This window comes from Parasteatoda tepidariorum, chromosome 1 (assembly GCF_982258835.1).
Source record: "Parasteatoda tepidariorum strain Cologne lab strain chromosome 1, Ptep-v5.0, whole genome shotgun sequence".
NCBI lineage: Eukaryota > Metazoa > Arthropoda > Arachnida > Araneae > Theridiidae > Parasteatoda > Parasteatoda tepidariorum.
Window position 1 is genome coordinate 64,325,685 of NC_141755.1, and position 16,385 is coordinate 64,342,069.

The following is a 16,385-nucleotide window of genomic DNA, read 5'->3' on the forward strand; positions in this document are numbered from 1 at the left end:
TAAATGCATATTTTATATTATTGTAAAGAATATTGCTTTTACACTCAACTAATTTAATCTACTTATTAATTATTCTATTAATATGAATATAATTTTTACTTCTTTTTTCTCTATAATTATGATTAATTTCATTTAATTATTCATAAATACTTAAGTAAATTTAAAATAAATGAATGAGCTAAAATTTCTTTTCATGTGAGCTCATGTATTTACAAATGAATATAGCGAGAAATATTAATAAAATTAAATGCACATACATCATACAGAAACAGAGAAAATAAAATTAATTTTTTAAAATGGATTTTGTTTCAATTTAATTTATTTTTATTTTAGAGTTTGGATAAATAAAAAATAGCACACATAAATTTTTTTTTATTGATACAAATTGTTTTTCTGCAGCTTAAGATTTCTAATTCTAGAAAAATAATAGTAAAAAAAATATTACGCTATTCTTTCATTTTCATTTACTAATAAAAATTTCATTAAAAGGTGCACACCGGATTAAAAATAATCGAAGAAATATTTATTTTTTTTAATCAATAATCTGATTCAACTTTAAAAAATGATGTAAAAAAACTCATGATATCGCGCGAAAACTTCCAGGAAAAATAGGCAACATAGAATAAAGATTAGTTTCTTATCTCGCCAAAAGTAACCTATTCCGCCAAGAGTCAATAACGAAACTTTCTAAATTGCCGCTAGGTTACTGTTTCCTTTTACCATCGGGAATCGCATCTGTCAAAGTTATTTCACTGTTTAGTCAGCGTTGGTTCTGTTTTTAGCACGTGTGTTCGGCGTGCGTTCTATTGTCATAATAGATTGTGACCGTCTGTCAATCAGTAAACATAGAATAAGATTTATTTACATCGTTTTATTCCATGATATCCTTGTGGTATTGTCCGTGGTGGGATCTTAGAGAAAGAGAATGAAATCGTGGATGTTAGCTGTGATTGTAGCATGCAATGTGCAATTAGTACACATATCTAAAAGTTCTCAGTAAGTTAATAAATATATATTTTTTTCATAAATTAATTATAATTATTGTGACCGTATTTCGATTTTATATATTTCTTTTGTTTGTTTTTTAAAAAAAATTTACGGGTATTGACCTATTTAATGGGTGTTTACAAAAATGAGAAAGATGTTTTATTTTTACAGAAAATTAATTACTGATAAAAATTATAGCTCTGTTTTACAGAAATTACTTGAAAAAAAAAATATAGCTCTGATTTTAGTAAATTAATCTGAATCAGAAATATATATCTCTGTTTTACAGAAATTTAATTAGAATAAAAAAAATACATATGTTTTACGGAAAATTAATTGCAATCATAAAAATATCTCTGCATTACAGAAAATTATTAGAATAAAAAATACATCTCTGTTTTACAGAAAATTAATTAGATTATAAAATATATCTGTTATGCAGAAAATGAATAAGAATAAGAATATCTATATAGATAGATCTCTATTAATAGAACAATCCCTATTATTTAAAAAAAATTATTTTTGAAAAGTTATGAGTTGGATATTGTTTGAACCAAAATTTTCTATTTTTTTAATGAATTTTTTTAAGGCGTATTGAATTTACACCTGCTATATTTTTTACACGTTCAACTTTTTTATTACTGTAGAGTATATCATTATTAGTTTCATAAAGTAATACCTGGTATTTATAATTCTTAAAAAAATAAATTATAATTTTGATTATGCTATTCTTAACAATAATATTTAAGTTATCGTGGTTTTGAAATATATCATGAAATTTCATCGAGTTAGGGCTGTGTAGTTGTATCGTAAAAATAAAAATTGAAACAAATGTTATTACATTAACTTTCACCATTTAGTAATATTTTAATTCTCTTAAATTAAAATTTAAGATACATTAAAACTAAACTAAGAATTTAATTTAATTTCAAATATGACAAACATCGACTAGTGACATTATGGATAATTTGAAATTATATTAGAGTATTCTTTTCAATATATTTACATATTTTAATCACCACGCACTTTTGTATTTTGTATTTGAGTAAGAAAAAAAATAATTATATTAAATATATATTATATCAGTAAAAATGACTGAAATTATTTTGAGCTATATTAATTTATTAATGCGTAAGAAAATAAGTTTTATTTTTGATGAAAATATGTTAACTATTTTATCAAAACTTTTAAATTAGTTATAAATTGAAAATAAATAAATGAATAAATGGCAAGTTCAGTAATATTATTTTTCATTCAGTTTCATATTTACATTTAGTTTGTTTACATAGTTTTAATTATATAAATTGGAAGTATTTAGAGATGTATTACTTTGATTCGTATGTGAAGAAATAAGTTTTAAAAAATTACTTACTTTTTATGAAATATTACCATAAAAAATATTATATTATCAGCCTTGTTCCATTATTTATTAATGAAGAAATATTTAGAATAATAATTTTTTTTTGTTGCGCATAATTTTAGATATAGCGCATGAAAATATTTTGAGTATTATTACTTTGATTCCTTAATTGGAAAAAAAATTACTTTAAATGTTTATGAAAACATGCAGAACAAAAATTTTTTTCTTTAGATTCTTGATGACTCTTATTTAAAATGACTTTATAATCTGAATATGATCCTCTCTTTTCTTCAATCGCGCATCATTTTTCTAAGAACGCATCCTTTTATGTTAATCACTTTTTCATAATTTTATGTCCATGAATTTAATTTCGGGACGATAATTATATTTTAATTGTTAAAAATATATCATATGTAGTATAATTTATATGTATAGTTAAATATTTGTTAAAAGTTATAATTATTTTTCGTAAATTCCTTCGTTTTTCTCTCTTTTTCTTTTTATCCTTTTTGTCTTTATTGTGCTAGTGTTCAGTGATTATTCTGTTTTTTCTACCGATGATACCAGGACCTAACAATATCCACACCTACTGTTAAAAAAATTTGTTGTAATATATTTTAATTATTTGGGGGGAGAGGGACTAGTTGTCTCGACCTGCACCGCACCTTTAATTTTGAACTTTGTCGAGTAATATTTTATTAACCCTTACAATGTATCAAGTTTTGATTGATGGATTACACTGGGGGACAAATTTATACAAATGCTTGATCTTGCCTAATTTGTTGAATAATTTAAATAACGTATAGGTGGACAAATTTAATACTGTTCTTTTTGGTATTGAGAAAACAGCTTTCGATTCGGTCTAGAACAGGGGTTTCCAACTTACATGAGGCCGGGGGGCCGCAATTAAAAACACCAGTCAAATGGCGGGCCGCAACTTTCTCAAAAATTTATATAGGACTCTTTTATGTTTGAAGGAATATTAAATATTACTCTCAGACTTTTATCAAGTTGTACAAAACAAAAGTATTGAATTACAAATTAAAATAAGGAGTATATTTTTACCAGAGAAATTAATTTTTTTGCATCGTTGGTATGTTAAATTTCACAGAAACGACGAAATTAGGTTTTTTTAAACGAAAGAAAAGTATTTTAAACCCATATAGATTTTTTTACGAAAATTGTCTGCAAAGAAATGACAACTAATATATTTTAGTTCGTGGGCCACAGAAAAAGGCTTCGCGGGTCGAATGTGGCCAGCAGGCCGCCAGTTGGTAACCACTGGTCTAGAATATAAAAGAAACTACATTATCAATCTAACACTTAATAAGGTCCGTCGTGCATTCAGTCTAAAAGAGTTAAGATACGTAATTATAAATAAAATTTTAAAAATATGCACGCATTGTATGAACTTACAAAGCATGGAAACCTTTCTTCAAAGAGACCATGAGCTTGGTTTAAGAATGATTTAGTGGAATATTTATTTTATTTTATTATATCCGTAGTTGAACAGCCGACTTAATTTTCGGTTTACGACTACTAATGTTCAACTCCGTAGTCTTGTAATTTTGAACCAATCCAGAAGACTAAGAAATTCCTGGATCAGTACCCCCAGAGGTAATGATTTGTTATGGGAAAATGGAGGACTTTACGACTCGTCAGATTTAACGTGCATCAGTCACCATTTACTACACCGGCAGGCGGGGATCGAACCCACGATTAGTGGAATTTTCTCTATTCTCAATCTCTATTTTCGATTGAGAATAGCGTGTCTTGTGAAAGCGACAAAAAATTTTTTCTCTCGTCCTCTCGTCAGGGGATAGAGCTTTCGCCTTCCAATGAGGTGAACCGGGTTCGAATCTCAGCGATGACTGGTTGATACGAATTCCGCATCCGGCTTGCGCCGACCACAGTGCTGACCTGAAATATCCTCAGTGGTAGACGGATCATGGGTTTGAGTCTCCTTGCTGTCAGGCTAACCGTAAGAGGTTCTCGTGGTCTTTCTGTGCATGTAACGCAAATGCGGGTTAGTTCCATCAAAAGGTCCTCAGCGAAGGCAAATTTCTCACAATATTTGATCCAGGAGTACCCTTGTCTTCTGGATTGGGTTCAAAATTACAAGGCTACGTAGTTGAAACATTGGGTCGGCTGTTCAATGACGGTTATAAAATACAAATAAAATCGACTTAAGGGAATGGTGTCTGGATGTGGATGATCGGTACTTTTTATTGAACGAGAAAAAAAGGGAATGATATACATTTCATAAAAATTCAAGTTGATATTTTAAATTCAATTTGATGTAAATGTATATAGAAATTATTTTGTGGTAAAAAATTTATTTTACCCAGCAAAATTTTCTTAATTTTTCTTTTGCAAAAATTATTTTTAATTTTCCTTCTCAAAAATTATTTGATTTTTGTTTACCTAAAACTTCATTATTAAATTTGTTTGAAAATCATGTTTTATTCTTCATAAAATATTTTGCTTAAGCTAGCATTTAATTAATAAAAAATTTAATTTCTTCATATATATATAATACTAACAGATTCAAAGTTTTAATGTGATCAGTCGCCGATACGATTCCTCCTTTAATTGATGCCCTAGGCTCTAATTTACACAATCTAGCAGGCTTAAACGACTCTCTTTTTTTTTGGGGGGGGGGGGTTCTCTTAGTTGTAGCTGGTTAAAATTATGATACAAGATTTTATTTCTTTTAAAATGTTTACCTGATTTAAAATGTTTACCTGATTTAAAAAAAAGTCAAGAATAAAGTTGCTTTTTTTTTTTTTTTTTTTTTTTTTTTTTTTGAAGAAGAAAAATGCCAAACATGAGAGCGAGCTGTTAAATACCGTTGTATTGGAAAATCGTTCCTCGAGCTGTCGCCCCCGTCCCTTACCTCTTGGCCCATTTGTATAACTGGTGGGTCTAAAAGACCATAATTTACACTGAATATAATGTTAATCGTATTAAGCCATCAACATTTACGGACACAAATAATGTCAAAAACGAACGACAAGGTTACTTAAACATCGGCTTCCAATTTCTTTTCGGCTACGGAAGCCTGTATGATCAACCTTCTTTTTCGCGGAATCCCTAATTTATAATTCATGAGTTAAATAATAATTGTGAACGTATTAGCCGAAGAAAAATATTTTTAAAACATTTATTATGAAGTATTAAGTTTTATCTTTGTTTAAGCAATCGTCAATAATATCCAGAATAATAATCATCAATAATATTCATCTTGAGTTTATAAATAGTCTTAAAATTACGTTTAATCTGACATTTTGAATTCACAAGTCGACAGCAGCTTTCAGACTAGTTTTAAATATCTTTTTTTAAGGAAACATAAGCCAAAGAAATAAGCTTTTAGGAAAAGAATTAAGAATTTCGTTAAAACGAAAAAGAACTTAATCGATGCTCCTGTATTGTTGAATTTAATTAATTTATTTTGATATGTAAAGTTAGATAAGAAACACAAATCTAATTTTTCACAGTTTATATGACTTTATAATTTGTTACATTCTTTTTTTTTCACTTAATTTACTTAAATAATTTCATAAAAATAACCAAAGAATGAAATAAATAATAAATACAAACAATTATAGGTTTTGAAAATCATTGCTAGTTTAAAAAAAATATCCAAATTCTCGGAGCCCTGTGACCCTTCCCTGGAACCCTAAGGTTCCACTGAACACCTTTCTTGTACCACTAATTTACAACACAACTCAATTTGCCTAACCAGTGAAACTCGAGAATCACTTCGATGAGATGTGTTCTTCATCCGCCGTATTTACCAGATATTGCTTCTTCAGACACTATTTATGTAGTGAGGTTCATTTCCCATGCAAATGTCAAAAATTAACTACGTGGGTTGCAACTAAACAACCAGACTTTTTTCTGTTTTGTTTGGTATCCAAAGAAGCAAACGGGTGGAAGATGGAATTTTATTGATATAGATGGTAAATATTTTGAATAATTCGTTTTTTAATTTAACGACAAACTAATGGCCTTTTTTTTAAACAGAAAAAAAATGACGGAATCCTATCAATACTACTAGAATAACAAAATATAAGTTCGAACTAACTTTAGTGGTCCCATGACTGAAGAAGCCTAAATTTACGAAGAAAAAAGTTGAGATTTAATATTTCCATCTCAATTTCTTATGTTCAATAATTTTGAAATTAAGTTATTTTTACAATTAATTTATTTCAGCAATTATTTTAACTTTACAAGCATTTTATTTTTTAATTCATTTTATTTTTGCAAATATTTTTAATTTTAATAATTAAAAATAATTATCTTTTTTAAGTATTTAATACAGCACGTTTTAAAATGGGATGTAGCGTGCTATTTTTTCCTATTTTTTTGAAGATTCATGTCAAAATAATTATTTTTAGTTAACTCTAACGATGTAAAAAAATTAAATGAAATAAATGAATAAATAAATGAGTAAAAAACAGTAGTATCCTATACTATTTTTATGCAATTATGTACGTTGTAATCACATTGCATATTTGCAATGTACGTTGTAATCACATTGTAACACGCGTAAATTTGCCATTTACTTTTTGAAGATAGATACCAACGTTTATCGAAACCTTTAACTGAAGTTCTATTAAATAATTATCTTTATATCGTTTGTACTTAAAATTTACGAATGTTATCTTATTAACGATTCTAAAAAAAAAGTTGAATCTCGCAAACGATTTAAGCGACCAGGATTTTTTGACCTCAGGTTGCATTAAATTTTGCGCAATTTATTTTTGTTGATTTTACTCGCTATGAAACTTAAATTTATTAGTGGTTACATTAAAGTTCTCGCATTAATATTATATTACAAACTTTTTTTGTTGTTGAAAAATTAAAAATTTTGTATTTGAATGTAGTTTCGCCATTTTTAATTTTGATAATCAAAATTAATTATCTTTTTAAAAACTTAATGCAACACGTTTTAGAATGGAAAGTAGCTTTCCATCTAAGACTTCATTCAGTTTGTTTTTAAAACTTGAATGTAAATCAAATGGTTAAGGTGATTGATTATTGCACAAATGAATCTGAATGCATATCAGATCAGACTTGTAGATCAACAGTTGGAATGTTGAAGATTTAAACCACCAACCTTTGCAAAATGTTTTGTTTATCATTGTCGCATGCGTCCTTGGATCTATATTTAAATTTGAATTTGTGCGTAGCATATAAATTAATTAACTTAGTTAAAATATGTATATTTGTGAAACATTCTTTTTAACAACTGCTTTATTGTGCAAAGGTTGCCTACAACTAAATGATTGTTTCATGAAATTAAAAGTTCTTAAATTTTATGACTTTCTTTCATTTGTAAGCTTTGTGTTTGTTTGTGATTTATTGTTTAAAGACTTTATAAGCAATGCGGTAATTTATCCTTGGGCAATAGGAAGAAAGCTAACAGGCAAATTTGTTATCAGGAGATATAGAAAATTCTAAACAATAGGAAAATTGGTCGGATAATTACGCCGTAATATTCCTGATTTATGTCAGGGAATTCTATTTCAATTTATTGCATAAATATATGCGATTTCAATTTATTGCATAAACTTTACGATGCTTGTTATACATATCCGTGTTACAAAAAAATTATCTGTTAATTTATTTTATAAATATGCGTTTGATTTGCATTTTCAGTGTAACAAAAAAAATTAACAATGAATTAATTTCTTTAAACAAATATGTATCAACATACTAAATTATACAATATACGAATAAAACAACTCTGGTAAAATTATCGTACTGCTTAGTAATGACATTTCTGATTTAAAAAAAAACCCTACATAATTCTGATGATCAAAACCAATATTTTATGGTATTTAAACCATTCATTTGGTAATTCTTCTGTTCATATGGTAACAGTTTACTAGAAATTCTGGTTTTCAAAACTATAGTTCTTAATTACCACACATTCAGTAAAAAATACAAAACTGAAAAGTAAATTTAACTAAATAAATTGCTTTTATGTCATGCTATAAGGTAACATGATAAAATAATCAAATGTTGCCACATATACTAAATTTAATCATACATTTAAAACTATATTTTATTATTAATTTTACCAAAATCATTATCAAATCGCTTCGGTAAAAATTTCCATTCTGGTAGTTTTGACTATACTTTTTTTTCAGTGAAGATGTTTCGTTTTTGAAGGAATTTTGTTCATAGATCCTTATAAAATTTAATCATTAATTCCAATTTTATAAAACAATCTATTATTAAACAAAAATATGAATTTTTTATTTATTACTTTGAATTTATTACTATTCATTAAACAAAAATTAATAAATAAGGGGGATGATTGCTAGTTTCACTATTTTTGAAACATCTAATGTGTGCAAATCTGACTCCCAAATATTTTTTTTATTTCAATTAAGCTGAGTAAGTTAAAAAATTAGTCACAGAATTCAGTTATTTGTTATTTATTTTGAATTGAAATTCTGTTTCAGATATATGATAATATTTTGGCGAGGTTTGAAGAAAATATGTTTGGCACAATTTCATGTCACGTGTCGGACAATCAGATACTATATTTTGTAATATAGCTTAAAGATTTTTATAAAATTTTAATAAAGTATTTTTAATAAATTCACGTTGAGTCCAAACATATGTCAGGTACAGATACTTTTTTTTAACTAGATTATATAGATATTTATTGTATATTGTTTGAAATTTGCCTTTTGACAAATAAAGTAAAAAATTTCCGGTAGGACAAACCGGTGGGACAGAAAACTTAAAAACTAGTTTCATTGTCGTAGAAAAAAATAGCAATGGCGTCAATTAAGAAAAACATCAGGTTTCCATAGGCAATCTAACTGGTTTTGACGATTTCATCTCGTCTTCCTCACTAGTGATTTAATAGCTTTCGATAGCATTTCTCTTTCTCTCTCATTTTAATATTTATGTACGATCCTTGTGTGTATAATTTTTTTTCAGTTTTAAAAGTATTTTAAAAATATACATACATTCCCGGCGGTGATTACATAATACCCCATTTATACGATTGAATTATACTTAACTCATTAGTTATAAGAATACTTATATGGTTACTGTTTTTTCTTGCGTGATCGGACTTTGTGTTCCGCTATTAGTTTTAGTTATAATAAATTATTTGAAAATATTTAATTACGACTAGTTAAATTACTTTAAATACTTTTAGTTTTATGTCGTTGCTGAAGTTTTTTGTTGAGAAGTGTAACCTTTACATTTTTTGTTTTAGTAAAAAACACTAAATATGAAATTCCATTTAATAGAAAATAGAAAATTGACGTAGTAAGAAATGATCCATAAAATGTAAAAATTTCTAACTCACTCTTATCAGTTACTAACGCTGCATCTCTGAGTAATTTTTCGTGTTACCATGATAATCGCATTAGTGTAATTTGTGCGTGCGAGTTTCTTGGCTTTTATGGATTGGTAACTAAATATATTAAATAAATAACAATGTTTTAGCGCTCTATGTCTTTTAAATACAAAAATTAGCTGACTAATGGTAAGTAAAGAACTAATGTATCTGGTTTGATTCTAAGAGTATATGTTATTCTTATAGTTTGATAGCTATATAGAAATAATATAGTTTTATCGAATATTTTTACGTTATCATGTATAGTAAGATAGTTTAAAGATTGAATTTGTAAATTTATAATTGTAATATTTTATGTTAATAAATGCTTTATTTGAAATGATGTGTAACTCCAGAACAAAATAAATAATATCTCATACAAAATATATATTACATCAAATGTGAGACTTAAATCTCTTCTTAGTATATAATTGAAAATTTTATACTTAAAATATTGATAAGATAGCTAACTTGAGGCGACCCTTAAATTCACCCCACTCGCTGCTAATGTTAGACTATTTATCATCTTAAAAAAAGTTCTCTGATATTTTTTTTTGTTGCTTTTTTTAAAATTAATGTTCAAATAAATAAAAACTGAAAAGTTTAGAATAATTAACATTTATATTTATCAAATCTACTTGCGCAATTTATCAAATCTACTTGCTGTATCAAATCTACTTGCGCAACTTACAAACCCGTGTTGAAAAATAATTTGGAATCGCAAAACTTAATTATTTTTTAAATTTACAAAGGTTTTTTTTTCTCCATAAGTTAAACATAGCATCTTACATAGGTATTTCTCATTCCCCTCCACCAAAAAAAAACTCAGAATACGGCAGTGATCTTGATAATTTTCATTTAAAATAATGTCGCCAAATTGGCGATTTTTAAAAAAGTTGAATAACTTATTTGTCTGTTCTAAATCCCAGATAATTTTTCATGGCAAGATCATATCTTTAGTCTAAATTCATCGCATTTCTTCAAGTGTAAGGCACTTAAACTATAGCTTTTTTATTTTACTTCGCGACAGAGCTACGAAAACTGCGTTAAAGCAGAACTACTTTCGCCAGAATCGAAGTACCTGATGCCACCGCACTACTTTCTCTTACCCCTCTCTCCCCTTGCATCCAACATAATAGGTGCCATAAATTGGCAAAAATAATTATGGTTAAACAGACAAGATCGAACGTGAAGAAACAATTTTTCGCTAAAATAAAGAAATTTTTTAATTTTTATTTTTCTGGCAGGGGTCCGAATCACATGGGCTGCAGCATTATCCTATTAATTATACAGGAAGTTAAAAATCATGTTTCTTAAAATTTTGCATTCACATTTAAAAGTAAATGCAACATAGTAATATGTGCCTATTTTTTTTGTTATGGATAATTTTTAGGTCATAGTTTAAAAAATTATCTTCAACTTACTTAAAGACTTGAATATAATAGTAGTTTGAAAGAAAAGTTCTAAGCGAATTTTCCACATTCAAGCGCACTTTTTCCGAAGTCGTACTAACGTAAATAAGAAATTATCCTTTTTGATAATGGGAAATAAAACGCATGTTTTTTTCAATTTTATGCCAATTTTTACCTGACTAGAAACACGAATTCATTTATCTTTTTTCTAAAAAGGAAAATTATCACCGTGACCAGTATCATAGCAATCGTCCTTGCAATCAAATAACCATCTACAGTCCATTTACTACATCCGCTCGAATGAATCATGCAGACGTTACTTCTTGTTTCTTCATATTTTTTATTTTACTCAGTCACCAAAAGCACCCTTTTGAATGTGATAGCGTCGCGTGATTTGGAATGCGTCATTTTATACAGGCTCTTGACAAATTTAGATACCTTTCCTTTTACTTTTTTAGTTGCATTATCTTAGAACAAAAATGATATAATACTATTTTTTTTGTGTGGTTCTTATGAAATATGTCTTAATACTGGTGCTTAACTTTATCCGGGTTTTAATATCGGGAAGCATCGTCAGGAACAGTTGTCCGAAGTAACGCTCTACAACAGGGGTTTCCAACTGATTTTCTTGTGGCCCGCGAACTAAAATATATTAGTTATTTTTTTGGGCACAATTTTCGTAAAAAATCTATATGGGTTTAAAATACTTTTCTCGTTAATTAAAAACTAATTTCTTCATTTCTGTAAAATTTAACATACCAACGGTGCAAAGACATTTATTTCTCAAGTTTTACATCCAAGATAATATTTATTTAAATACAAAAATAATCGTGTATGTTGTTCTTTTTAATTTAACTTTCTTGTATTTTGTGAATATAATTTAGAATGTGTGTATCAGAAATTTTATCGAAGAAATTCTCGGATTTAAATTTTTGAAACCACTCATTTTGGACAAAAATATTTACACACACATTTGTAAATTTAAAATGTAAATATCTATTCTCTGGTGGTTGCAGCAGACAAACCTCAATTTTCTCATTGAATATTTTGTGTGCTACTATGTAAGTTTTAATTACCAACCTTTTCAAAGTTTTATCTCTTAACAATTAGATATCTGTTGCACATTAATTGTTTAACACATAGGTGCACATTAAAGTTAATGTAGCCCGAATTTTTATTATTTATTTACTATTTTTAAAAATATTATTAATAACAATTAAAAATCTACTTCTCATTTTAATTTGTATTTCAATACTTTTGTTTTGTACATTTTGGTAAAAATCTGAGTAATATTTAAAGTTCCTTCAAACATAAAAGAGTCCTACATAAAATTTTGATAAAGCTGCGGCCCGCCATTTGATTTGTGTTTTTAATTGTGGCCCCCGGCCTCATGTAAGTTGGAAACCCCTGCTCTACAAGTACTGAAACTAGAAGCTACTTTTTTTCGTAGTTTGTAGTGTAGTGTGCTATTTTTTTTAAAAAAGCAGTGTAGTGAGTTATGCGATACAGAAAGAAAAAAAACAGTCGTAAGTATTTAAATTCACATATTACAAACATTTTCATTTTACGAAAATAGATAATTAATCACTTTGCTCACACTTTCACATTCGAATGCACACTCTTGAAACATTGATGTTATTTAAAAGGAAGGAAACGTATTTTCGGTGTACTTAATTTCTTAGAGGAAATAAAAGAGCTTTAAACAATTAAGAAATTCCAAGTGTTTGATAATTTCGCATTTTTTAAATTAATTATTCGCTGTCGATAAAGGCATAAAAAATTAAAGGTTAAATGAACAAATTGGAAAGAATTATTTTTTTTTTTTTTTTTTTTTGGAATCGGAAGCTGGCTTATGTAAGCATGAATAAATATGTCTTAATCATTTCCTTATTTTATGTAAGCCAATTTCTTATTCAAAACCATTTTGAACATAGGCGTAAATTAAATTCTCCATCAAAGTTGGTCTTCTTAAAGTAGCGACGTAGTTACTAAATTCCAAAGTAGTTTGTTGTCACTACATTTTAAAAAAAAATAGTTGAAGTTGTAGTTAACTACATTTGTAACAAAGTAGTTAAAGTAAACTACACAAAAAAATGTAGTTTTACCGACCACTGGTCAGGAATTGTCAACAATTCATGATGCACTGCGATATATCTCCATTTCATTTAGTTTAAACCATTTTTTTGAACCGTATTGAATTTTTATCGTTGGCGACAATTTTCGCAATATTTTCATTTTTGATAGTATATGTTCCTGATAATGATCACTATATTATTGTATTTAGACTATTATCCTTTTCACTCACGACATTATCGTTCACATGATAATCACGTAATTATTGATGATAATTATCATACATCCAAGACCCGCAGTGGACTGATCGTTAAGACATGGTTCCCAGCAGATCACCGAAGTCAAGCATCACTGGCTATAGTCAGTGTGCGGGTGGGTGACCACTTGGATCAGTCTGCGTAGGGACCGAAAGTGAGCGGTATCGGTCCTCATTAAACTGTTCTACCGTAAAGTGCTCGAGTTCGCGTGCAAGTCGTCGGGCTACCGAACCAGGGGTGCCATCCCCTCTGCAAAGGTTCAAAATTGTGATGACATGTCTTCGGATCATCCTCAGGGATATTTCCCAGACCGTCGCCATTAGCCCATTGTGCGCTCTAGTGCGACGTAAATGAACTACAACTACAATTATCATACATTCGATATTTATTATAAAACATAGAATCAACGATATATCATGAGAATACATTTTCAAATGTCGTGATCCCTTCGTTTAAAAATATTGATATTTCTCAACGCATCTCGATATTTGTCTAGTTTAATTAATTAACATTATTTTTTACATAATTGAATATTTTCGTCACTCATTTGAAATATATTAGCAGTTACGATAATATAGTATTCCGCAATTATTGTAATCGATGATATGATAGTGTCGTTTTGATTATTAAACTTCGTCGAAAATTATCATATATTCGATACTTATCTTAATATATCGTGAGAATACGTTTTCAAAAATCGCTATTTCTATTTTTACAAATATTGATACTTCACGATATATCGTTCAGTTTATTGAAGATGCATGAACTTTTGATTTTAAGATTCTGAGGTGGTAGGTACTATATAGAGTGAAATTAAGTAAAAGTAACACAATAACAAATTGCAGAATAACACACACAAATAAAAATTTAAAATTAAGAATTTTTTTTTGGCGTTCAAGTTTTTATTAGATTTAGAGAAGTGGAATAACTGTGTTAAATTTCGTTGAAATAAAGGTATTGATTACACGTTGCACATTTATTGGAGTTTTGGAAATTCTCCAAAACTCATCGCATCGATACGGAGTAAAATTAGTATGAAAGAAGAATTAGTAAGGAGTAAAATTAGTAAGAAGATTATAAGTTTCTGTTGAAATACTATCGTAGTTCTAATTTTTTTACATTGTTTCAATAGTCTCTATTTATATGTTAAACCTCTAGAAGATTCCATTGAACTATCCGTAAATTACTAATCAAATTATATTGAATTAATGTAATGAAGTTTACAGAACCATTGTCCATTATAATAATAAAATACACACAGTGTTTTCAGATGTAAAAAGTGGCCATTGGGTAGCGACCGGCTGATAAACTTTTAATCGCCATTCGTTTCATTCAATCGCCTTCTTGCCGGTGACGACTGTTAATTTTACCTTATAACGTGTGAATTTAAGTTTTCATTTAGCTATTTAAAATGAGAACAGTAAATATATAAGTAATGTAACAGTAAATATATAAGTAAATAATACATAATACATAAGAACCGTAAATACATTTATAAGTAAAACAGAAATTTTCATTCAAGAGAATAAAAATAGCTATAATTATTTTTCTAAAACTAATTTTATATTTTATTATTTAAATTTTTATTCAATGATTATTTCTAATAAGCTAACTACAATAGTGAGAATGTAAATATTTATTCCTAAAAATTAAGCTGTTTTTTTTTTAAAATTCAAAGTTACTTTTTAAATTAGTCATTATTTTAACTATGATCTAAGTTAATTTAAGATATACTAATTTAACATATAAGGCATTCCATATGCATCAGTTCAGTGAAAATATATAAGGTTCCGTTGAAAGAATTGCCATTATTTATTTCACTTAAATGAAATACATTTAACATAATTCCATAAACATTTTATAAAATGTATATTTTTTTGTTTAGTTTGTGATTGATAATTAATAATATGTATTTTTGCATAATTCATTGGAAGGAAACAACTTTTTATGTAATATTTTTTTTTTTTAGTTTTTGATATTTTGCCATAAGTTTTATTAAAGAAAAAAAAACTTTTATTCTACCGATGTTCAAATGTTTTGAATTTCAATTATGTTATCTTTAGAATATTTGAATGTAATATAAAGTTTTTGTTACACCCCTTTGTTAGGAATCTTACGAAAGAATTTTCTTAAATAAACATGCAGTTTGTCGTAAAACAGTTTTTTTTCCTCCGGAAATCGGTAGGTAGATAACTTAGCTTTGCATTCCAAATAAAAGAATGTTCATCAAGCAAAAACTGTTTTTCCTTTCAATCTCATTCGTGTTCGGCGTTCCACAAAATAAGCTGTTCCGCGATATATCCGTTCTTTTGACATTTTTTTAGAAGTTTGTGTAGTAATATCCAAAAGTGGCAGACGATTTTCACTGTAAATCATTTGACCAGAATCCTTTTCATAGAATCCAAGGATCGCTCCATTTCAACGGGGAGAACAAATGGCCATCTGCCAAAAGGTTATTAACCCTTAAGTCCCAAAATCATTTTAAAAGTGAGTGGGTAAATTTCTGTATAAATCGAACAATAGGAAAACATAATGGGAATATTATATTTACAAATATAGAACTGCCTGAGTTCGTATTTAAATTAGTTTCTATCATTCTTTGGAAAAGTATCCGCCATTGTTGAGATATATTTAATTGCTGAAGCTCTTTAATGTCTTATAATGTTTGAAGTTTACTAGAATATAAATACTTTATTTCTTTGCGAACCGATAAATGTAGGTTTATTTATAAATCACGATAAATTTCTTTAAGTGTGAATAAGTTTGTGAATCTTGCGAAACTTCTTTGTTCTGTCATTCGTTGTGAATTTCATTAGAATAAAGTATGTAAAATTTATTTCAGAGAATTTGTTTCTCACCGTTGTTTTATTAGAACTGCTTAATGTACTATTTTTACGCCAGAACAAATCTGCTTTAGGATTTCTAGA

At 27.8% G+C, this 16,385-nt stretch overlaps 1 protein-coding gene across 1 annotated transcript in view; it reads left to right on the forward strand.

Annotated features, from left to right (window-relative positions):
- Positions 1-723: 723 nt before the first annotated feature.
- Positions 724-16,385, forward strand: part of Pisd (phosphatidylserine decarboxylase) — a 65,071-nt gene continuing 49,409 nt past the window's right edge. The window contains exon 1 of the mRNA XM_016053756.5: positions 724-996. Coding sequence (XP_015909242.1) covers positions 926-996 — 71 coding nt within the window. The 5' untranslated portion in view covers positions 724-925. The remainder of the gene's footprint in view (positions 997-16,385) is intronic.